The sequence below is a fragment of the Schistocerca americana genome, chromosome 1, assembly GCF_021461395.2.
Source record: "Schistocerca americana isolate TAMUIC-IGC-003095 chromosome 1, iqSchAmer2.1, whole genome shotgun sequence".
Taxonomy (NCBI): domain Eukaryota; kingdom Metazoa; phylum Arthropoda; class Insecta; order Orthoptera; family Acrididae; genus Schistocerca; species Schistocerca americana.
The window spans coordinates 134,743,572-134,769,266 of NC_060119.1; the positions used below are offsets into that span (position 1 = coordinate 134,743,572).

The following is a 25,695-nucleotide window of genomic DNA, read 5'->3' on the forward strand; positions in this document are numbered from 1 at the left end:
TTTAACGATGCGTTTTTCTGTGAAGTTTAAAACTATGACTTCATTGTTAGTCATTGATATTCTTGCAGAATCTCTGCTTACATTACCTCGCGATTCTTTTGGATGTTTCTATAGTTTGTGTATGTGATGACAAGGGCACACACTCCGTAATATCGAGGTAGTCCGCGATCCCGTTTATATCATTTGCAGTATCAGTACTAGTACTGCAAGTAGTGCCCTAGCTAGAACGGCAAAAAACTGGGAAAACTGATTTCAAAATACGGAGAGGTATCTGTTTTAAGATTTGCTGAAATATTTAGCAGTGTAATTTTTATAATACACACCGATACAAATAGTTTTGTGTTCTTTAAATCATAGGTGAATGCCAGTAATGTGTAAATACAATTAACTGTTTTTGAACAGGAAACATGATGTTGAAAGTGATGGCAGTGAAAACACAAATTATATTTAACAAAAACGATTTATTAACAAATGATTTTATTCTACACTCAACAAAAATTCTTAACAACGGTTGTTTCAGAATGGTTTATAGTTTGGAATACAGCGCCGGAGGAAAAGTCGAACACCTGTAACGACTTTTAGCTGCCAGTAGGTGGTGAACGCGAGCAGATTCTGCCTCTTAACGGCTCCTGTTGTCTTCTCCAGCAGTGGACGTCAGCTGAAACCCAATTTACGACGTGGCACATATCGACATTGTCAGCGCCAGACCTCTGCGAGCTGCCTGACGCAGTCGTAAAAAAAAATATGTCGGTTGGTAGGAGGTGGGTTCTTCCGTAGGAACAACACCGAAGAAAAAGGGGAGCATGGGAACAAAGAGCTGCACGAATTTTCGGTTTCACTGTGCATCGTAGTGCACATGCTAAAGGTTTACATGACAAAATGAGTAATCGCATTTACTATTTAAAAGGTATTTCCGATGACGGATCTCTTGTTTGGGGAATATCCTAATGAAGACCGTGTTTAACGCTTCACTTAAATTTTTCAGCAGAAAAGTAGTAGACAGACGTTAACAGTCCTGTGGTTATCTACGGGCATATATTTCCTCAGTAGTGAATAAAGAAGAGAAAGAATAAGCAGTGTAGAGCAATAACTGTGCCTGCTACCATTCAAAAGGCCATATAACAGGCAGATAACTCCAAATACTGAAATTTTCTTTGGTAAAGGAATAATTTAGAACGAGTAAGATATGGTAGAGATTTATCAGTTATTGTGGTTGGGGAAAAATCAGTTTTTATATGAATCGCACAGTGGAGAAAGTTGGAAAAACCTGGGAAAGGAGAAAACTGATACAAAACAGAAAACATAACCAAAGAAAAATCTCTCGACACCCTTTTCGGTCCGCAGAAATTACAATTTTCATTTTCAGTGCTTCCGTTTCTGCAGTTCTTAAACTCTTTTTGGCCTACAAAAGTAACAATTTTCATTTTCAATGCTTCCGCTTTGGTAATGCTTGCAGTGGTGCCTGGGGAGAAACCAGTTTTTAATGTGAATCGCACAGTGCTGGAAGTTGGAAAATTTGGGAAACGAGATGATAACTAAAAGAAAATACAAAAAATATAACCAAAGAAAAATCTCTCGACGTTCTTTTTGGGCCACAGAAATTACAATTTTCTTTCTCAGTGCTTCCGTTTCAGCAAATTCTTACAGTATTTTTGGTCCAAAAAGACTAAAATTTTCGTTTCTTCCATTTTGGTAATTCTTACCGAGACGGTCCGGGAGAAATTAATTTTCAGTGTAAATCGCACACTTGGGAAAGTTGGAGAAATCAGGAAAACGAGGAAGCTAAGAGAAAATACAAAGAATATGAGCAAAGAAGAATCTCTCTACGCACTGTTTGGCCGACAGAAATCAATTTTCATTTGAATGCATTTGTTTCGGTAATTCTTGCAGTGAAGGAGAAATAGCATGTGAGTGGTGAATGTCTTTCTGTACAGTAGTAATGGCACAAAGGAAAGAAGTATTATTACTTATTTTCTTACTGATTTTCACTGAAGACCTTAAATAGTACAACAGGTAATACTTGTTGAAAGACTGATAAGTTGAGTATCACGCACAGCACATAATGAGCACAATAATAATTGTTTCTCTGTCAACAGCCTTCGAATCACATCACACACTTGTACCTCTATGCTCCTCACACTAGTCTGGACTGTCTTACACCCACTCTGTTCCCTGCTCCTTCAGTAAGTGAAGTTGAACCCATTTCCACTGAACCTGATCTTAGAGACAGTGTCGGCAGCGGAGAACTTGACACCTAGCGCTGACGGCTGTTGCACCTGCTGTGCTGAGGCAGCTGTTCCAGCTGGGGCTGCCGCCACTTGTTGCTGTTGCTGCTGTTCTGCTGCTGGTTGTGCACGAACGATCGGCTGCTGCACCTGTTGTGTCTGCAGCTGCTGCTGCTGTTGTTGTTGTTGTTGCTGCTGCTGCTGCTGCAGGAGTTGCAGGTGCGCCTGCTGGAATGCGAGAAGCTGCTGGGTATAGGTGTCCGCCTGCTGTGGCGTCACCTGCGGCTGCTGAGGCTGCAGCTGCTGCAACTGCTGTTGCTGTCCGATCTGCTGTGCTTGCAGCTGCGCCTGCAGAGGGTTGTACACGGCGGCCTGTGGCTGCAGCTGCTGCTGCTGCAGTCCGCCCAGGGCGGCTGCGTGCTGCGCCTGGAAGGCCGCGTAGGGCGACAGCTGCTGCGGGGTCAAGCCGGAGTACGCCCCGATCTGTCCCGGAAGTCCGCCGTAGGCAGCAGCTGGCTGCGGCTGCTGAGGCAGTCCAGTGTATGACGACAGGTAAGCGCCCGGCTGCGTCAGGCCCGACTGCGCCGCCAGCAGGTTGTTCAGCGCTGCGTTTGGCTGCAAAACACACCAAGGATGAATTGGCTTCAAAGATTTAGATATCAACAACTCATTTAAAGAATAAATGTACTGAGACACTATTGTAATCTCTGATTTTCCTCGAGAACTATCATATTTTCGCAACTGTGAGCACTGGATGTCTACTGGTGCAGCACACATCTGCGAATCGAGCGGTCATGGTATCGAATCCAATCGATTTTTATTGCTACCTTTAACCTGGCCTTCATCTTTCTGTGACATGAAGACCAAATGACACAGATTTTTGGAGTGTTTACTTCGAAGAGAGTTTGTCAAGTCTCTGAAGTAAACACTCAAAAACGAATTCAAGAGATCTAGATATTGACAGATCCAGTTATGTAAGTATCGGCAGATAAAATCTCTAGACGGAGTGCATAGAGGGCTGAGAATAGCATTAATGAGATACCAAAACTGCTCGTGTAAATAAACACCTTGGCCATTTACCTTGGTAAATATTTGACTGTTTGCTGTCTTGTATCCACGATGTAACAACAGTGTACGAATTTAACAGTTATCTGCTAACAGATATGTGGGCTGACATCCACAGAGTGGCTGAGTCGTGTGCACACATATTCTGTTTCTTTCCATGTATCTGTTTTCTAGTGAGATAGTTGTAAACTGTGCTATTGTGCTGACAAAGAAAATGTAGGGCAGTGTCCCAATGATATCTTGCATTTGGGCTATTTACCTTTACATCGTGCAACACCAGGTCAAAGCTTAACACCAAGGAGATGAGAGACCACGGATGTGGACTTGACATCATAGTTATACCACTCAAGATCCGTCCGATGACAGTGGGCATAGTACCAGAAACTCTGCTGGAGATAACATTACGAACTTCCGTATGGCATAATGGGAGAAGGTAACAGGTGCTGGGGGATTACGGCGAGGAAAGAATTACGAAGTATTAGAGAATCCTATTAAGTGGCTGCAGGAGAAATATGAAGAAATCGAGGAATAAATTATCGTCAGAATCACTCAGCATACACAAAAGTCAAAACAACATTTGGTGAAATTAAAAGTAATGGTTGTTAAAATGAAGTGTGCAGTGAGGATTCAAATGTTAATCGCAGAGGAAAGAGCGGGCCAAATACATAGAAAGTTTGCATGAGGCGGAGGAATTACCTGATGATGTGAGAGAAGAAGAAATTGGGATCGATGTCGAAGGCATAGAGGATCCAGTACTGGAGTCAGAATTTAACTCTGGAAGACTTAAGATCAAGCAAGACAGAAGGGATAGATAATATTCCATCGGAATTTCAAAAGTCATTAGGGGGTGGCGAAACCAAATGACTGTTCCGGTTGGTGTGTAGAATCTATGGGACTGGCGACTGACCATCAAATTTTTGGAAAAATGTCTTCAAAAACCATTCTTGTGATAGCAACAGCGGCTGTTTTGCTAGGTGGCCACTCTCTTCCCTCACTATTACCACATAACATATTCTTGCTAAGACCTACGGTTATTTTTGTAACTAGCTTCCCTTTTCTTCCCCCTCAGTGATCAGTGTAATTCTATTTCTATTTATTAAAATGAAAGCAAATTCTTCAAGGTTTAATGGCACATTTTTAGCCATAGCATGTGATTCTATTTTTGTAATCAGGGAACCCTGTTCAATAAAGCATGAAAGCCAATGCAAGTTATTTTGTGCGCGGTCGCATGTGCTCGCTGGTGAGACACAGAAAGGATGTCTAGTCTTTTGTTAATTACTTCTTCTACACTCCTGGAAATGGAAAAAAGAACACATTGACACCGGTGTGTCAGACCCACCATACTTGTTCCGGACACTGCGAGAGGGCTGTACAAGCAATGATCACACGCACGGCACAGCGGACACACCAGGAACCACGGTGTTGGCCGTCGAATGGCGCTAGCTGCGCAGCATTTGTGCACCGCTGCCGTCAGTGTCAGCCAGTTTGCCGTGGCATACGGAGCTCCATCGCAGTCTTTAACACTGGTAGCATGCCGCGACAGCGTGGACGTGAACCGTATGTGCAGTTGACGGACTTTGAGCGAGGGCGTATAGTGGGCATGCGGGAGGCCGGGTGGACGTACCGCCGAATTGCTCAACACGTGGGGCGTGTGGTCTCCACAGTACATCGATGTTGTCGCCAGTGGTCGGCGGAAGGTGCACGTGCCCGTCGACCTGGGACCGGACCGCAGCGACGCACGGATGCACGCCAAGACCGTAGGATCCTACGCAGTGCCGTAGGGGACCGCACCGCCACTTCCCAGCAAATTAGGGACACTGTTGCTCCTGGGGTATCGGCGAGGACCATTCGCAACCGTCTCCATGAAGCTGGGCTACGGTCCCGCACACCGTTAGGCCGTCTTCCGCTCACGCCCCAACATCGTGCAGCCCGCCTCCAGTGGTGTCGCGACAGGCGTGAATGGAGGGACGAATGGAGACGTGTCGTCTTCAGCGATGAGAGTCGCTTCTGCCTTGGTGCCAATGATGGTCGTATGCGTGTTTGGCGCCGTGCAGGTGAGCGCCACAATCAGGACTGCATACGACCGAGGCACACAGGGCCAACACCCGGCATCTTGGTGTGGGGAGCGATCTCCTACACTGGCCGTACACCACTGGTGATCGTCGAGGGGACACTGAATAGTGCACGGTACATCCAAACCGTCATCGAACCCATCGTTCTACCATTCCTAGACCGGCAAGGGAACTTGCTGTTCCAACAGGACAATGCACGTCCGCATGTATCCCGTGCCACCCAACGTGCTCTAGAAGGTGTAAGTCAACTACCCTGGCCAGCAAGATCTCCGGATCTGTCCCCCATTGAGCATGTTTGGGACTGGATGAAGCGTCGTCTCACGCGGTCTGCACGTCCAGCACGAACGCTGGTCCAACTGAGGCGCCAGGTGGAAATGGCATGACAAGCCGTTCCACAGGACTACATCCAGGATCTCTACGATCGTCTCCATGGGAGAATAGCAGCCTGCATTGCTGCGAAAGGTGGATATACACTGTACTAGTGCCGACATTGTGCATGCTCTGTTGCCTGTGTCTATGTGCCTGTGGTTCTGTCAGTGTGATCATGTGATGTATCTGACCCCAGGAATGTGTCAATAAAGTTTCCCCTTCCTGGTACAATGAATTCACGGTGTTCTTATTTCAATTTCCAGGAGTGTATTATCTGTTCTGGGGAGTCGAGGGAGAGCCTCGCGCGTTAGACTGGCCGCTCTAATTTAAACCCTTTAATTTTATAAAAAGTCACTGCGTACTGCAGGGCGCATACTCACGCATACTAGTAATTACATAAGGAAATTCCACTGCGCACGGACGAGATACCCACATGCGGATAATCAACATATCACTAGTGATTAATATTGTATTCCAAATGTAAGTAACATAGTGCACTTCAGTAATTATAGTTATGATTAACGCTATTGTGATTTCATTATTTGTTTAATCCATGATCCTAAAATTTCAACATTATATGTAAACTGTATTTTTAGTATTTATCTCATTTTAGCTCAGAAATAACGTGGCCCACGAACCTCCTTCTTACGGCGACGAAATTCTCAAACTATATGTCCGATGCCACTTTATCATGGTTGAAATATATTCACTAATATTTAAATATTTCCATCCATCTCAATTCAGTTCAAGAAAAATTATAAAAAGAACAAAATAATATAAATATTCATGTTTACCTATATATATATATATATATATATATATATATATATATATATATATAATTACTTACAAAATTTCAAATTTGAAAGTTTTGCACTTTCTTTTAAAATATATAAAAAAGAACGAAAATGTACGATGCACAGTATGTTGTCGGTTTGTAAGTGTTCAACATTTGTTCCCTATGTTTTATTGTAGACCTCGCCAATCATCTTGAAATTTATCCCAGTAACGTTGGAAGAGTGGGTGGTGGGAAACTGTAACAGAGGGAAATGAATTTATGTATAAATATGCAAAAATTTATTGTAAACATCATTTTTTTATTCAATTAAAAGTTTCGATTGACGGGAATATTGCTTATCTTCAAAGCTCTCTCTGAGTTCGCCTAGTATTAAATCGTATTGAACTTGTCACCCTCTTAAATAAATTTCGAAACGCAATATGACTAAATATGACAAAAAAAGGATGTCGAGTTTATAGCAACAAAAGTAACCAAAAGTGCTATCTCCAAGGTTAGCAGGAGAGCTTCTGTAAAGTTTGGAAGGTAGGAGACGAGGTACTGGCAGAAGTAAAGCTGTGAGGACGGGGCTTGAATCGTGCCTGGGTAGCGCGGTAGAGTGCTTGCCCGCGAAAGATAAAGGTCCTGAGTTCGAGTATCGGTCCGGCACACAGTTCTAATCTGCCAGAAAGTTTCATATCAGCGCACACTCCGCTGGAAAAGTAAGCAACACCCAATGAATCTGAAAACTTTTGAACAGAGAACAATGGCATGGAACTCAACGCATTTATTGACTTAAGGCCCTTTGCTCTGCCGAGCTGTAGAATCAGCACATCCATAACGACCGTGAAAGCGACTGCTGCTGACTGTCTGAGCGCAGCTGCCGCACCGTCGGTTGACGCTCGATGCAGCTCTGAAACCTGCCTACTCACTTGAGCTAATATTGTCCACAATACTCCGCTCTGTGAAGTGCTCCGGTATCGTACTGCTTACGAGTGAAATCAGCTGCTTGCCCATTGCCCTGATAAAGACAAGAGTCTCACTACAGGCATGCGAGAAATAAAATCACTTCTAATGCCCGACTACTCTTAGAGCTTCTTAAGCTCCCCACTCCGCCTGCAGAGTAACGAATATACAGCTCACAGAGACGCTCTGGTACTTCTACTCGATAATCAGTCGGAGTCTGTGCCTCTCTATTGTGCACACAAGACGGCCCACACGGAGACAAATCCTCTCCGCTCACGGAGAAGGCTCAGACCAGACTGCCCTTTACACAAAAATCACAACTCCGCTATTGTCCAGTCACAGGGCTCGTCTCTAAATGAGTGTCCCCTTTCTACTTCGAGTCATACAGCCTCCCACCAATCCGTGTTAGTTCGTGTAGTAGTCGAGCGTAAATTTCCAGCAAAATCCCAACTCGTGACTAGTTTTTAAGAAGAGGCAATGTCTGTTCAGCCGGCAGGTCTGCGTCACCTCTGTGCCACTGACTCGAAAACGCGGCTGCAACCCCCCCCCCCCCCCCCCCCTGTCCAACGCGAAAGAACTTGACCCCCTTCTAATAGCCGTGTAACGCAAGTCGCTAGAGGAACGGAAGGTTCCAAATGATTAGAAAAGAGCACAGGTAGTCCCAGTTTTCAAGAAGGGTCGTCGAGCAGATGCGCAAAACTATAGGCCTGTATCTCTGACATGGATCTCGCGTATTATGTCATTTCTGGAAATCCAGAATCTACTCTGTAGGAATCAACGTGGATTCCGGAAACAGCGATCGTGTGAGACCCAACTCGCTTTATTTGTTCATGACACCCAAAAAATATTAGACAAAGACTCCCAGGCAGATGTCATTTTCCTTGACTTCCGGAAGGCGTTCGATACAGTTCCGCACTGTCGCCTGATAAACAAAGTAAGAGCCTACGGAATATCAGACGAGCTGTGTGGCTGGATTGAAGAGTTTTTAGCAAACAGAAGACAGCATGTTGTTCTCAATGGAGAGACGTCTACAGACGTGAAAGTAACCTCTGGCGTACAACAGGGGAGTGTTATGGGACCACTGCTTTTCACACTATATATAAATGACCTAGTAGATAGTGTCGAAAGTTCCATGTGGCTTTTCGCGGATGATGCTGTAGTATACAGAGACGTTGCAGCATTAGAAAATTGTAGCGAAATGCAGGAAGATCTGCAGCGGATAGGCACTTGGCGCAGGGAGTGGCAACTGAGCCTTAACATAGACAAATGTAATGTATTGTGAATACATAGAAAGAAGGATCCTTTATCGTATGGGGCCGGCCGTAGTGGCCGTGCGGTTCTAGGATATACAGTCTGGAACCGAGCGACCGCTACGGTGTGTGATGTCCTTAGGTTAGTTAGGTTTAATTAGTTCTAAGTTCTAGGCGACTTATGACCTCAGAATTTAAGTCGCATAGTGCTCAGAGCCATTTGAACTTTATCGTACGATTATGTTATAACGGAACAAACGCTGGTAGCAGTTCCTTCTGTAAAACATCTGGGAGTATGCGTACGGAACGATTTAAAGTGGAATGATCATATAAAATTAATTGTTGGTAAGGTGGGTGCAGGTTGAGATTCATTGGTAGAGTCCTGAGAAAATGTAGTCCATCAACAAAGGAGGTGGCTTACAAAACACTCGTTCGGCCTATACTTGAGTATCGCTCATCAGTGTGGGATCCGTACCAGGTCGGGATGACAGAGGAGATAGAGAAGATCCAAACAAGAGCGGCGCGTTTCGTCACAGGGTTATTTGGTATGCTTGATAGCGTTACGGAGATGTTTAGCAAACTCAAGTGGCAGACTCTGCAAGAGAGGCGCTCTGCATCTCGGTGTACTTTGCTGTCCAGGTTTCGAGAGGGTGAGTTTCTGGATGAGGTATCGAATACCACCCGAGGAGATCATGAATATAAAATAAGAGAGATTCGAGCGCGTACGGAGGCTTTCCGGCAGTCGTTCTTCCCGCGAACCATACGCGAGTGGAACAGGAAAGAGAGGTAATGACAGTGGCACGTAAAGTGCCCTCTGCCACATACCGTTGGGTGGCTTGCGGAGTATAAATGTAGAATGTAGATGTAGAACATCACCCTCAGGAAGCCTGCGGATCATCCCGCTACTTCACAGTGCCTGTCTACATTTCCTGTGATTTCTCAGCAAAAAAAGGGTGCCCTATTCTGACTACCAATTATCCCTTGAGCTTTCAATCCAGGCCATTAATAATGTCATCCTCATTACCCTAGTATGTCAATATTCTAAATGACTTTCGAAATGCGTTCGACAGTTCCGCACTGTCGCTTGCTACAAAAAGTGTGCGCTTACGGTCTATCCAATGACACATGCGGTTGGATAGAAAGTTTTCTAACAGACAGGGAGCAGTATGTCGTCCTAAGCGGGGTGACTTCAGGTGTGCCCCAGGGCAGCGTAATAGGTCCTCTGCTTTTTACGATTTACATAAACGATCTGGTTGATGGTATTGACAGCGGCATTTGTTTGCCGATGATGCTGTAGTCTACAGGAAAGTAGTATCACACGAAAGTTGTGAACAAGTCAATGAGGATTCGCAGAAAATAAATTCGTGGTGTAATGACTGGCAGTTATCTGTCAATATTAGTAAGTGTAACCTACTGCGTATAACAAGGCGAAAATCCCCATTAATGTATGAGTACAAAATAAATGATCAGTCTTTGGAAGCGGTAACAGTCAAGTAGGCCTATCTGGGTGTGACTATGCGAAATGATCTCAAATGGAATGATCAGATTACACAAGTAGCGCGTAAGGCGAACTCTTGAGTCCGGTTTATTGTTAGAATCCTGAAGGGATGCAGTCCTTCAACAAAGGAAATAGCTTACAATACGTTAGTTCGTCCAGTCTTAGAGTACTGCTCGTCTGTATGGGACCCTTACCAGTTGGGTCTGATTCAAGAGACTGAGAAGGTCCAAAGAAGAGCGGCAAAATTCGAAACTGGTACATTTAGCCATCGCGAGAGCGTTACAAATCTCATAGAAAGTTTGAAGTAGGACACACTAGCAGATAGACGACGCGCTAAACAGAAGGGGCTGCTCACTAAATTCCGAAATCCAATCTTCGCCGAGGATGTAGAGCATATATTATTACCATCATCTTTCAAATCGCGTAATGATCATCATTCAAAGATAAGGGAAATAAGAGCTCGCACTGAGGCGTTCAGACAGTCGTTTTTCCCTCGCGCGATCTGCGAGTGGAACAGAGGCGGGGGGGAATGTGACTTTGGCGCGAATTGCCCTGCGCCGCACACCGCTTTGTGGCTAGCGGACTATATATGTAGATATGTACAGTAGATGTAGCCTTGTTCTCTATTTCTTATCGCAATTACAATACAAGTACTGTTCTAATTACTTCAAGCAAGACGTCCATAAGATGCGACGCCTTACAACGTGTCCTTTAGGTCTTAATTTTTATTAACTTTTTTATTTAATTATATGCGGCAAAACATTTTACACTCTTCCAATGTACTCATCGATGACTTACGCACATATCACGCAACTACATGAAAATTATTAGTGCGCCATATCCTTGTTTTTTCTTATGTTAGTCTTATACCGCTGTTGACAAATTGTAAATTGAGATGCCAGGTATTTGTGGCTTCATAATATTTTGTTGTATGAATCTTGTATGATCTGTATGTATGTATGTATGTATGACTGTAATCTTGTATGAATATCAAGAGCTCAGATGGCAACCCAGTTCTAAGCAAAGAAGGGAAGGCAGAAAGGTGGAAGGAGTATATAGAGGGTTTATACAAAGGCGATGTCCTTGAGGACAATATTATGGAAATAGAAGAGGATGTTGATGAAGATGAAATGAGAGATAAGATACTGCGTGAAGAGTTTGACAGAGCACTGAAAGACCTGAGTCGAAACAAGGCCCCGGGAGTAGACAACATTCCATCAGAACTACTGATGGCCTTGGGAGAGCCGGTCATGACAAAACTCTACCATCTGGTGAGCAAGATGTATGAGACAGGCGAAATACCCACAGACTTCAAGAAGAATATAATAATTCCAATCCCAAAGAAAGCAGGTGTTGACAGATGTGAAAATTACCGAACCATCAGTTTAATAAGTCACAGCTGCAAAATACTAACGCGAATTCTTTACAGACGAATGGAAAAACTGGTAGAAGCGGACCTCGGGCAAGATCAGTTTGGATTCCGTAGAAATGTTGGAACACGTGAGGCAATACTAACCTTACAACTTATCTTAGAAGAAAGATTAAGAAAAGGCAAACCTACGTTTCTAGCATTTGTAGACTTAGAGAAAGCTTTTGACAACGTTAACTGGAATACTCTCTTTCAAATTCTGAAGGTGGCAGGGGTCAAATACAGGGAGCGAAAGGCTATTTACAATTTGTACAGAAACCAGATGGCAGTTATAAGAGTCGAGGGGCATGAAAGGGAAGCAGTGGTTGGGAAAGGAGTGAGACAAGGTTGTAGCCTCTCCCCGATGTTATTCAATCTGTATATTGAGCAAGCAGTAAAAGAAACAAAGGAAAAATTCGGAGTAGGTATTAAAATTCATGGAGAAGAAGTAAAAACTTTGAGGTTCGCCGATGACATTGTAATTCTGTCAGAGACAGCAAAGGACTTGGAAGAGCAGTTGAACGGAATGGACAGTGTCTTGAAAGGAGGATATAAGATGAACATCAACAAAAGCAAAACGTGGATAATGGAATGTAGTCAAATTAAATCGGGTGATGCTGAGGGGATTAGATTAGGAAATGAGACACTTAAAGTAGTAAAGGAGTTTTGCTATTTAGGGAGTAAAATAACTGATGATGGTCGTTGTAGAGAGGGTATAAAATGTAGACTGGCAATGGCAAGGAAATCGTTTCCGAAGAAGAGAAATTTGTTAACATCGAGTATAGATTTAAGTGTCCGGAAGTCGTTTCTTAAAGTATTTGTATGGAGTGTAGCCATGTATGGAAGTGAAACATGGACGATAACCAGTTTGGACAAGAATAGAATAGAAGCTTTCGAAATGTGGTGCTACAGAAGAATGCTGAAGATAAGGTGGGTAGATCACGTAACTAATGAGGAGGTATTGAATAGGATTGGGGAGAAGAGAAGTTTGTGGCACAACTTGACTAGAAGAAGGGATCGGTTGGTAGGACATGTTTTGAGGCATCAAGGGATCACAAATTTAGAATTGGAGGGCAGCGTGGAGGGTAAAAATCGTAGAGGGAGACCAAGAGATCAATACACTAAGCAGATTCAGAAGGATGTAGGTTGCAGTAGGTACTGGGAGATGAAGAAGCTTGCACAGGATAGAGTAGCATGGAGAGCTGCATCAAACCAGTCTCAGGACTGAAGACCACAACAACAACAACAATATTTTGTTATTATTTCTACAACTTATGAACCAAGCATTTGAAATATTGCACCTGTACAAAATTTTTATTGTTGTTGCCTTTATTGTTCCAACCTAGAGCTGAATGAAGATTATATGCAACGCAGATTCAAATCGGTTGTCAGTAAATAAAAAGCTGTAATACAGATGGTGTTGGTTTATTTATTAAACTCCTGAGTCGGATTATTGAAATGAATATTACAGAGTGAAAGCAGACAATATTGTTATTCACATATTGTCTCACAAACTGTCTGGATCATTTATTAGTTCTGGAATGGTACGTTATCCGACACAGTACCGTGTAGAAATATTTATTTTCGGAGGGATATTCATCCCTTTCTTTCACATTTCAGGGGAAAACTCTCCTATTATCAATATCGCAAATATGAGCAGTGTTGCCTTCCGGTAGTGCCATTGTTCATTTTAGCGGCAATTTCATTAACAGACAACAAGTGTGCTTTGGTTTTATTGAAGAGTCGGTAGGCGAATTTCGACACTTATGAGACTTTGTGCGAACACCGGCATCGACTAAAGGCGAGGTCTGTTGTGCACTGTGGAGGCAAAGCTTACATCGCATCCCGTGTGAAGCGTTGCATCTGCCTGCAGTCCCCCGCTCCTATGGACTGCACTTCTCGTTCCTTCGGTGCATAGGGATTCTCTCCTCTGCAGTTTTGCACAGTTCGACGAATATGCCGAAGAATAGGGACATAGCCATCGGTATTTACGGTCCAGATATTCGCCTTAGTATCGGCAAACAGTAGACGGTTCCAGGGAGAGGACGCCATAAGTTTGCGATAAGAGGCTATTCAAACAAATTTCGGGCTTGCAGCCGGTCGTCGTTCAATACTTCGCACGATATTTCAACTGGGCACCTGAAGATGACTGGCAGGTGCCCAGTTGAAATATCGTGCGAAGTATTGAACGACGACCGGCTGCAAGCCCGAAATTTGTTTGAACAGTCAATTCGCCGGGAAAATTTTAAAATTCACAAGAGGCTATTCGTTTGTATTCCTGTAGTTTCCGTCCCCTCTTTTTTGTAGTGGATGACCGTTTCCACTCTTTAGACAGTCCTCTCCTTTTAGCTGACTATCTTAAATCCATTTTTGATCTCCTGTCACAATACGCTAAAGAAATGGCTCCCATTTCGTTTATGGAGTGCCAAGAGCTTCAATACCCCTCCCATTCTTAGAGATACGTGACAATTCATACTACGCGCTGTGGGCAGTCTTACGGATCATTCACATGTTCAGTCACAGTTTCTTACGTAACGATAGGTGACAGGTTTTCCTACGCTGTGCCTATTTACTACGACGGCGACGGCGATGAAGTCCCTTATTTCTATTCTTCAGTGTATTTTTGGCGACAGATCGTCGCCTCCAACTCTGAGCATATTTAACATTATGCCCCAGTTTACTGCACTGAATGCATACGTAGCACAGAAATGTGTGCAGAACGTTACAAATCGTAACACTGCCTCGTGCAGAACTGGAACGCTACTAGCATTCGGAATCGGTAAGACTTCCGGAGTTTTTGTGTACTTTCGCATCTAGTCCAGACCTCACCTGAGTGTGCCCAATCCAAGATACGAATGGCTGTATGCGAGGGTCCACGGTAAAGTGAGCACATGGAATACACGAGACCCGGCCGGAGTGGCCGAGCGGTTCTAGGCGCTTCAGTCTGGAACTGCGCGACCGCAGGTTCGAATCCTGCCTCGGGCATGGATGTGTGTGATGTCCTTGGGTTAGTTAGGTTTAAGTAGTTCTATGTTCCAGGGGACTGATGACCTCAGATGTTAAGTCCCATAGTGCTCAGAGCCATTCGAATTTTTAAATACACGAGAAGATCCCGGAAAGCAGTTGCTCGGGTGCTACTGCGCAAATGTGGTTTACTTTGTTTATGAAAGCGGTGCACTTCGAGTATCTGTAATTACAATTGCGTTCTTCATTTACTCAGCGGAGTACGAATTTTAAACACTTTTGTGAAATGTTGCAATACAGCATCACCGGTCTATTGCGGTCTAACTGTGTTGGTGAGGCAGTAAATTTCCACAGGGCAGTGACTGGCGTCACTGCAATACACTTTGGAGGTGTGGCGGTGGGACTTGTAGTCCCGTACCACCCTCTGACGGTGACAGTGCTACATGAGTCAGGCAGAAAAATTTAGCCTAACATGGGCGGGTATGATTGGAAAGTATTGGACGTAGAATGGGGGCTAGTCCCGCCAAAGGATGCGTCCATGGTGGGCGTGCCAGACCTATCGTTAGCCATGGTCGGAATCCGTTTCCTCTAGGATGGTTAGGGGAACCGGATGTCGATGCCAGCGGCGTGGAAGTGTGGTCCCAACGTGGAGTAACCCATGGACAGTGTCCCGCAAGGCATCCACTTTCTCATAGAGCCGCCGCGCGTTGTTGCGTATGGTCGTCTTTAGGGGGACGATATCCGCTTCCTCGTGGAGAGTGACAATTCTCGTGAGTGGTGGGGCGTGCAGGCTCCACCTGAGCACCTTGTTCTGCAGGCGCTGCAACGTCCGCATCCTGGCGACACTAATCGTGGCCCATGCAGCAGATCCATACGTGAGGGCAGGCAGGATAACTGTTCGGTAAATGCGGAGCTTGGTATGCAGGTTAAGTTCCCTACTGCGAAAGAGCGGGTACAAAGCCCTGGTTAGCTTTTGCCCCTTGTTGGTGACATACTCCGCATGACAGTGGAAGAGCAACTTGTGGTCCATCTGGACCCCGAGATAGGTGGTTGTCGGGGACCAGGGCACCTGCACACCTGCAATCGAGATATTGCGGCGGAGGACTGGGCGCCGTTTCGTGAAATAAACTGCCGTAGTTTTGGCGGCATTGAGAGCTATTTTGTTTGTCCGGCACCAGGTGATAGTGGCGTCCACCTGTCGCTGGAGGCGGGCGACGACGGCGTCAGTAATGCGGCCAGTGGTGTATAGCGCTGTGTCGTCAGCGTATTGTGCAAGGTGGCACTCGGGGATGACCGGCATATCATTGACATAGATATTAAATAGGATGGGAGATAGCACCGATCCTTGCGGAGTGCCTGCCGACAACTGGCGAATGCCAGAACGCATTCCCCGTTGAGCCACTAGGAAAATCCTACCACGGAGGAAGTCATCCACGATCTTGACATAAATATCCGGTATAGGGGTCTGTGTCAGAATCTTGTGTACGAGGTTGTCTTGCCAGATTTTATCGTAGGCGTTTTGCAAGTCCAAAAAAACGGCAGCTGTCGACTTGGCAGTGTTGAAGCCTTTGCTGATGTGTTCAGTGATCCGTAGGACCTGAAGTTCAGCCGAGAGATGCGAAGTGAATCCAAACTGTTCAGGACGGATCGTCCCAGCTGCTGCAAGAGGTTGGGAAAGTCGGTGAAGGATCACAGATTCAAAGACCTTCGCCATAGTGTTTAGGAGGCTGATGGGCCTGTTGTTGGTGGGGACTGTAGGGTCTTTGAACCTCTTGGGGATCGCAATCAGCTTGGCTTGTTTCCACTGAGGGGGGAAAAGGCCAGATGTGAGACAACAGTTTAAAATCTTGGTGAACAAGATGAGTGGTGTGCGGGGAAGGTGGCAAAGATGTTCATTTAAAATTCCGTCCAATCCAGGGGCCGACCGGCCACGTTTCCGTCGAAGGATGCGCTGAATTTCTGCTATGGACGTAAGAAGGGGAGCAGACTGGGGTGGGCGGTTGCGGAAAGCAGCAACAGCTGTCAGGACTTCATGTTCTTCCTGTAGTTCGTTCGGAGAAAGGTCCTGGACCAGAGGGCGGTTTTGGGCCTCGAACGCATCTGCCAGCGTTTCGACAATTTGCAGGGTATCATATGACAAGCCCGCTGCTGTGCGAATAGGATGGGCAGTCGCTGGCTTAGAACGCCGCAGGGTGCGAATTACAGCCCAGTCAGATTTTTGGTGGAGTAGGAAAGTGGACATCCTGTCCTCCCACTGTTCAGACCTCCATTCGGCGAGCCGGTGGCTGAATTCGCGTTGGAGGCGTCTCATTTGGCGTTTGTCCTGAGGGTCACGAAACTGCTTCCACCTCCGGCGGTAGCGGTTCTTTTGCACCTTCAGCTCTCGTAACAGAGGGGGCAAGTCGTCCAGGGATGTTAAATTTCGAGGTGGAGTGGAGGTGGAGAGTTTCACTGCTTTCTGTATTTTGGTGGTAAGGTAATCCACAGCACGGACTATATTGGCCGGTGTTGTCAAATCGAGGTCGTGTCGAGTGGTGTTATTAAGAACCCTGGTAAAGTTGTCCCAGTTGGTGAGGGTCGCAGTGGAACGAGCATCAAATGAAAGGGCAGCATTGGTGAGGTGCAATAGTACTGGCTCATGGTCAGAGGCCAATTCGTGGATAACTTCCAGCGAAAACTGAGCAGTGATGTTTTTGAAGATGGCCACATCCAGAACGTCTGGCTGGCAGTTAGTACGGACTGGGATATGGGTAGGTTCGTGGGGGCCATAGACTGATAGTGCTAAAGTATCCTCCAGGTCAAGGAGGAGCCGGCCTTTGGGGTTAGACACGCGAGAATGCCAAGCTGGGTGCTTGGCATTGAGATCTGCCCCAATGATAAGCCTGTCAAAGGATGACAATGTGCGGAGGTCTGCTTCCAGCAGTGGCTTGTTTGGGCTCAAATACGCTGCTGCAAAGGTAATGGCACCAAGGCGTGTGGAGATGGTAACTGCTGTGGCCTCTATGTGTTCCATTGGCTGGAGAATCTCTTGGGTATGGACAAGAGCTTTGTTGAGGAATACAGCTGTGCCTCCACCACGGCGGTCGAGGCGGTCAGAGCGGTAACACACCATATTGCGAAGGCGGAAATCGTCTGCCGGTTTGAGGTGTGTTTCTGTGACCAGTAAAACATCCACACGATAGTCATGGAGGAAGGTGTTCAATTCCGTCTTCATACGTTTTATGCCATTGGCATTAAAAATGCAAGTGACAAGATCCCGAGGGGGCTGGTGGTGGTGTGGAGGTCCATTCGCCATTACAACAATATTTGACTAAGCCCCTCAACTAGGGCGATGACCTTGGAGAGCCCGTCCTCCGACTGACGGATTTTTTGTGCAGTGTCACGAATAACAGCCCGGATGTGGGGTTTCGTGAAAAAGGAGATGACCTGGAGGATTTCACGCATATCCGCCCGAAAGGACGCATCAGTCTCCACCACTGGGGCAGGGTCCCAGGTGGTCTGCTTGCCCCTACGGCGCGCAGGAGCAGGTGTAGTAGTAGGCAGAGTGGGGGTAGGGGCAGAGGGCTGAGACAGAGCCACAGATGGACTGGAGGGAGCTGCAGCTGGCTCCTGTGGTTGGTGAGCAGTGGGAGCTGTCATGGAAGACAGACAATGAGGAGGAGACCGGGCTGCAGCAGCAAAGGATGTCATGGGAGTTTGGGCAGGAAGGGGCACAGGAGCCACCGAACCATCTGGTGCCTGAGTGGCTGGTACCAGAGTGGCTGCTGAGGACAGTGCACCAGGCTGACCCCACAAAACAGGGTAGTTGGTCATGTCCCGTAGCGGTGGGGGAGGTCGATTTGTTCTTGGTTTCTTTTTGGGTGGACGAGAAGACTTCAGTGCCTTCTGATAAACAGGGCACCCCCTCCAGGATGCCATGTGGTGGGGATCGTGCGTCGTTCCCAAACATCTGGCACAGGTAGGTTTCTCCAAAGCAGGGAGCGTGCAGTTCTCCACTAAATGTGGGCCAGCACACTTAACACACCGCAACGGCAGGGAACAGTAATTCCCAGTATGTCGTAAACGTTGGCATTTGCGACAGATGGCTGGCCGTTGCGGCCCTCGTACGATTCAATCCGGACTTTCGTGTACAGAAGATACCGGATTTGGTAAATCCGCTCTATGTCCTCCCTCCGGGAAAGGGAGACGACGTGGGTAGGGCAGGGGATCAATGCCCTGGTCTCAGGATTTCTCTTGCTATACTGGTGGACCAAAGGATCTTCGAAATCGAGTCGAAGCAGTTCCTCCTTGACCTCCTCTGCCGTAACCTCTGGTGGCAAGTCCTTGATGACGATTTTGGTGCGGCGATTACCCGACGTCTGGTGGGTAAAGTAAGGCATCGCCTTTGATTTTACGAAATCGAGTATGGTAAGATAGTCGTCCCTACTGTCAAGCAGGTATTTCACATGATCTTTTTGGTAAACAGCTCTCAATTGGCCGACAATGAGCCGCTGGAGCTCAGTGTTCAGTTTCGTGTAATTAGTGACAGTATATACCACAATGGGGGGTATCCTCTCTTTCTTCAGGGGGCTTGACGGGATCTCTTGAGGAGGGTCGGGAGCATGAGTCATTTCCTCATCCACAGGACCATCCGGTGCGGCGTCCCCCGGCAGGGGGGTATCGGAACACGATCCGCTGCCACCACAGCCCGCGTGGGCGGAGGGACGTCTGGAGCGACGGCCAGTGGACTTTCCGACTGGGTCAGGGTGTCCAGAAGACTCGCCACGGTGGCGGGACGGCGTGGAGGGGGGTGCGGGTACAGCCGGGTGGTGGTCAGACAGAGCTGATGTGTTCGCCGCCTCACTACGAGAAAGATCAATTACTAGGCGGTCAGCTGAATCGTCGGACGACGACGACGACGCGGATGAACGGACCCTGACACGCGACGGTGGACAGTCTTCATGATGATCGGTTTCAGTGCCGGTGGTGACCACCGGCGATTTGTGGCGGTTAGCGCGATTCAACCGATCTTTCGCCCGTTGCGAGGTGGGCGGAGCATTATGCGCGACGGGAGGCCGGGACGAGCGGCGTTTCCGACGCGGTTCTCCCCGAAGGGCGGCAGTGCAAGAGGGTCGCGAAGGCTGCTTCGCAAGTTTCTCCATAGTGGGCGCGGGTCCACCTGACATGGCCAGGTGCCCGGCGCGAGAGGACTGCGCACACCAAAAGCTTCCCAGCTAATCTGGGGTTATAACTACTAAAACACCAACGCCGAAATAGCGGATATGCCAACGCTGTTAAGCGGTGCAAAAACTATAACGATACGACACAGTAACGCACTCGTATAAGTAATAACACTTTCAGGGATCCAACCTGAAGCACGTTAAACACTTAAGTGCGACCGTATATTAATAGGACGATAAGTATAAAGTACCTGCGCGAGAGATAAACACTCTGTGGAATTTAAGCATCTCCGTGCGAACTCGATAAAAAATATATACACACCGTATTAAGATACGGTAAAGAGATAATTATTCCATGTTGGACATTGGAAGGGATATGTTCTATGTCGGATTGAAAAGAGATTGCTGGAAGCCGCCATTAAGGTAGTAATCTATGTTGAAGAAAATAAATATACACTCCTGGAAATTGAAATAAGAACACCGTGAATTCATTGTCCCAGGAAGGGGAAACTTTATTGACACATTCCTGGGGTCAGATACATCACATGATCACACTGACAGAACCACAGGCACATAGACACCGGCAACAGAGCATGCACAATGTCGGCACTAGTACAGTGTATATCTACCTTTCGCAGCAATGCAGGCTGCTATTCTCCCATGGAGACGATCGTAGAGATGCTGGATGTAGTCCTGTGGAACGGCTTGCCATGCCATTTCCACCTGGCGCCTCAGTTGGACCAGCTTTCGTGCTGGACGTGCAGACCGCGTGAGACGACGCTTCATCCAGTCCCAAACATGCTCAATGGGGAACAGATCCGGAGATCTTGCTGGCCAGGGTAGTTGACTTACACCTTCTAGAGCACGTTGGGTGGCACGGGATACATGCGGACGTGCATTGTCCTGTTGGAACAGCAAGTTCCCTTGCCGGTCTAGGAATGGTAGAACGATGGGTTCGATGACGGTTTGGATGTACCGTGCACTATTCAGTGTCCCCTCGACGATCACCAGTGGTGTACGGCCAGTGTAGGAGATCGCTCCCCACACCATGATGCCGGGTGTTGGCCCTGTGTGCCTCGGTCGTATGCAGTCCTGATTGTGGCGCTCACCTGCACGGCGCCAAACACGCATACGACCATCATTGGCACCAAGGCAGAAGCGACTCTCATCGCTGAAGACGACACGTCTCCATTCGTCCCTCCATTCACGCCTGTTGCGACACCACTGGAGGCGGGCTGCACGATGTTGGGGCGTGAGCGGAAGACGGCCTAACGGTGTGCGGGACCGTAGCCCAGCTTCATGGAGACGGTTGCGAATGGTCCTCGCCGATACCCCAGGAGCAACAGTGTCCCTAATTTGCTGGGAAGTGGCGGTGCGGTCCCCTACGGCACTGCGTAGGATCCTACGGTCTTGGCGTGCATCCGTGCGTCGCTGCGGTCCGGTCCCAGGTCGACGGGCACGTGCACCTTCCGCCGACCACTGGCGACAACATCGATGTACTGTGGAGACCTCACGCCCCACGTGTTGAGCAATTCGGCGGTACGTCCACCCGGCCTTCCGCATGCCCACTATACGCCCTCGCTCAAAGTCCGTCAACTGCACATACGGTTCACGTCCACGCTGTCGCGGCATGCTACCAGTGTTAAAGACTGCGATGGAGCCCCGTATGCCACGGCAAACTGGCTGACACTGACGGCGGCGGTGCACAAATGCTGCGCAGCTAGCGCCATTCGACGGCCAACACCGCGGTTCCTGGTGTGTCCGCTGTGCCGTGCGTGTGATCATTGCTTGTACAGCCCTCTCGCAGTGTCCGGAGCAAGTATGGTGGGTCTGACACACCGGTGTCAATGTGTTCTTTTTTCCATTTCCAGGAGTGTATATAAAAGCACAAAATGAGTATCAGGTGTGTCGAGTTCATAACCCTTAATCATTTCAAAAGAAATATTCAGCGATTATAAAGAAGCAAGTCGTTCGGAAGTGTTGTGAAGTTTGATGGAGCGAACATACAGTTTTCCACGGTTTTGGGATTCGTCGAGAATACTTCTCCGAAGACCTAAATAATTTCACGAACTTAAGTTAGACGCCATATTCCATACACATGACACAGTATAGCAGTTGGCTGTACCGATCGATTTCCGTAGAGCGATAAATTATCTTTAGCGATTTCAGGTGAAGAAGTTCCAGCAAGGAGACTCAACGAGATCTATTGCTGCGAAACGCAGAACAGTAAGTAATATAGACTTCATAACCACCGCAAACATAATTAAAAGGACTCAAATAAAAGGAGCAAACAGAGAAAAGGAATCGCTAAACCAACACATAAATAAAAATCAATTAATAATAATACGCAATCACATTAATAAAAGGCTCATTAAAGAATAGAATAAAAATAAGAACTTTAAACTATCTAATGGGTTATAGGGGCAGCAAACATTTGATTCTTAGTATTTCATATACTTGCTTACCAAATTTGAAAATGTAATATGCTAATGTTACAGTAGATATTTAACACCACAGAAACTGTATATGTTTCTTGAGGCAATGTAACAGCACGGAAATTACACAGACTACAAGTCACTTTCAATAAGTAATGCAACACGTATTTTCTCTCGGCTATTTTCGGTTGAAAATATGCGGAACTTGTTGTGGGTCATCGTGGAATATTCCTGCATCAGCCCCTATAGTTTTATGAAGTTCCGATATATGGCGGAGCTATACGTTGCCTTCAAAACAGCATCTGTAACGAGATGCGATCCAAGTAGAGAGGTGTCGTTGAGCTTCTTTCGGCGGAAAAGCAGAGCATCGCAAATATTGAAAGACGCTTGCAGAATGACTAAGAAGACTTGATAGTGAACAAAATGGCGGCGAATCGTTGGGCGAAGCGTCTGTCATCTTCGCGACAACGTCGCGCAAACGTATCCGATCTTCCGTGTACCCGCCGGCCGCATAAAGCTGTGGCTTCTGTAATGTTGGAACGTGCAGACACTCTTATTCGAGGTGATCGACGAATCTCAAACACCTCAGTGCGCAACTGGACGTCTCTGCTGGTACTGCTGACTCAGTGAGAAGCTGTACTTGGGTGGTAGGGAGGTCATGGCCGCAGCAAGACGTTGGCTCCAGCGTCCACAAATAGAGTGACACTAAACAGGCATAGAGGCCCTCCCAGTCAGGTGGGGTAAGGAAAATAGTGGCGAATAACATGCTGTGTTGGAATCCTGAATAAAACCAACCTGCTTTCAGAAAAAGAATGTGTTGCACCACTTACTGAACGTCCGTCGTGTACTCATAAAGTAAATAATACGAAATTAATAAAACCAACACAATTAGTGTTTCTCGTCTTAAACCACAAGCGCTTTACGTGCTTGTCGTCAAATACTTAACACGTTAAATCACTTGTTAAGTAGGAATGCGTTTCAAGCTGTTTATATACCGGCGATCGATTAACCATAGAAGCTTGAGTGAGGTGGCAGAGGAAGGGTTACTGGTTCACTTCGAAAAATTAATTACAATTCCATACCTTTTCACTCTGTCAATACAAACGCAAAAGATTGCTCAGTAAAATTTGTAAACTCATGCACTTGTTTTCGTTGGGAATCGGCAGATCGGCAGATTCATAAATACACTACTGGCCATTAAAATTCCTACACCACGAAGAGGACGTACTACAGACGCGAAATTTAACCGACAGCAAGAAGATGCTGTGATATGCAAATGATTAGCTTTTCAGAGCATTCACACAAGGTTGGCGCCGGTGGCGACACCTACAACGTGCTGACATGAGGAAAGTTTCCAACCAATTTCTCATACACAAACAGCAGTTGACCGGCGTCACCTGGTGAAACGTTGTTGTGATGCCTCGTGTAAGGAGGAGAAATGCGTACCATCACGTTTCCGACTTTGATAAAGGTCGGATTGTAGCCTATTGCGATTGCGGTTTATCATATCTCGACATTGCTACTCGCGTTGGTCGAGATCCAATGACTGTTGGCAGAATATGGAATCGGTGGGTTCAGGAGGGTAATACGGAACGTCGTGATGGATCCCAACGGCAGTCGAGATGACAGGCATCTTATCCGCATGGCTGTAACGGATTGTGCAGCCACGTCTCGATCTCTGAGTCAACAGATGGGGACGTTTGCAAGAAAACAACCATCGGCACGAACAGTTCGACGAAGTTTGCAGCAGCATGGACTATCAGCTCGGAGACCATGGTTACGGTTACCCTTGACGCTGCATCACAGAGAGGGGCGCCTGCGATGGTGTACTCAACGACGAATCTGGGTGCACGAACAAAACGTCATTTTTTCGCATGAATCCAGGTTCTGATTACAGCATCATGATGGTCGCATCCGTGTTTGGCGACATCGCGGTGAACGCACATTGGAAGCGTGTATTCCTCATCGCTATACTGCCGTATCACCTGGCGTGATGGTATGGGGTGCCATTGGTTACACGTCTCTGTCACCTCTTGTTCGCATCGACGGCACTTTGAACAATGGACGTTACGTTTCAGATGTGTTACGACCCGTGGCTCTACCCTTCATTCGATCCCTGCGACACCCTACATTTCAGCAGGATAATGCACGATCGCATGTTGCAGGTCCTGTACGGGCCTTTCTGGATACAGAAAATGTTCGACTGCTGCCCTGGCTAGCACATTCTCCAGATCTCTCACCAACTGAAAACGTCTGGTCAATAGTGGCCGAGCAACTGGCTCGTCACAATACGCCAGTCACTACTCTTGATGACCTGTGGTATCGTGTTGAAGCTGGATAGGCAGCTGTACCTGTACACGCCATCCAAGCTCTGTTTGACTCAACGCCCAGGCGTATCAAGGCCGTTATTACGGTCAGAGGTGGTTGTTCCGTGTACTGATTTCTCAGAATCTATGCACCCAAATTGCGTGGAAATGTAATCACATGTCAGTTCTAGTATAATATATTTGTCCAACGAATACCCGTTTATCATCTGCATTTCTTCTTAGTGTAGCAATTTTAATGACCAGTAGTGTGCAAAAGGTTCTCAATAAAATTTGTAAACTCCTGCACTTGTTTTCGTTGGGAGCCAACAGATTCAGAAATATCTGAATAGCGCAGGAATCTTCAGTCAAGATATTTCTGACTTAATAATAAATGAAAAGCAGCAGTTTGCTTTTGTTCTACAATATTATTTTTGTTGCTAACCGGTTTTCGGCTTACAAGGCCATCTTCAGACATTTAGTGGGTGATAATACTCAGTAAATGTCTGAAGATGGCCTTGTAAGCCGAAAACCGGTTAGCAACAAAAAGAATATTGTAGAACAAAAGCAAACTGGTGCTTTTCATTTATTATTATAATGTTGTTCTACCAAGAACCGACGGAAGATTCTGTTAATATTTCTGACTTCTTTATTCTGATTTCAGCTCCAAGTGATAAATAGTGGAATTATTACCTATCATTACCTCTGAAGCAAGTCGCTATCAGAGGATTATCTAAACTATGAAAGAAACGGGGATGGAAAAATGCTGTGAACCTAAATTACAAAATGAAACTAACACGATGTCGGATTGAGTACGTAACTCAGTGACTGCTCAAATTACAACTGAACAGGCCAGAAGAGTACAGCTGCGAACGTTAGTGATCAGTGACACTCGTGGATGACTTCTGTAGGGTGGCATCACTGATCCCGCTTCTAGTGTAGATCTAGCTTACGTACACCACTAGTTTCTAGATCTACATCCATACTACACAAGCAACCTTACGGTGTGTGGCGGACAGTACTTTGTCTACTACTGTCGTCTCTCTCTTTTCCTGTTCCAGTCTGGTACGGTTTGGGGGAAGAATAATTGCTGGCAAGCTCTAATCTGTCTAATTTTATGTTTAGCAGGAAGGAATATCTCGGTTGGTTCTTCCAGGAATATACGCTCTTGGAACAGCAAACGACACCGTGACACAGTGCACTTCT

At 46.5% G+C, this 25,695-nt stretch overlaps 1 protein-coding gene across 1 annotated transcript in view; it reads right to left on the bottom strand.

Moving 5' to 3' along the window:
- Positions 1 to 492: 492 nt before the first annotated feature.
- The window catches only part of LOC124622510 (nuclear transcription factor Y subunit beta-like), an 85,089-nt gene continuing 59,886 nt past the window's right edge, over positions 493 to 25,695 (bottom strand). The window contains exon 3 of the mRNA XM_047148234.1: positions 493 to 2,840. Coding sequence (XP_047004190.1) covers positions 2,181 to 2,840 — 660 coding nt within the window. The 3' untranslated portion in view covers positions 493 to 2,180. The remainder of the gene's footprint in view (positions 2,841 to 25,695) is intronic.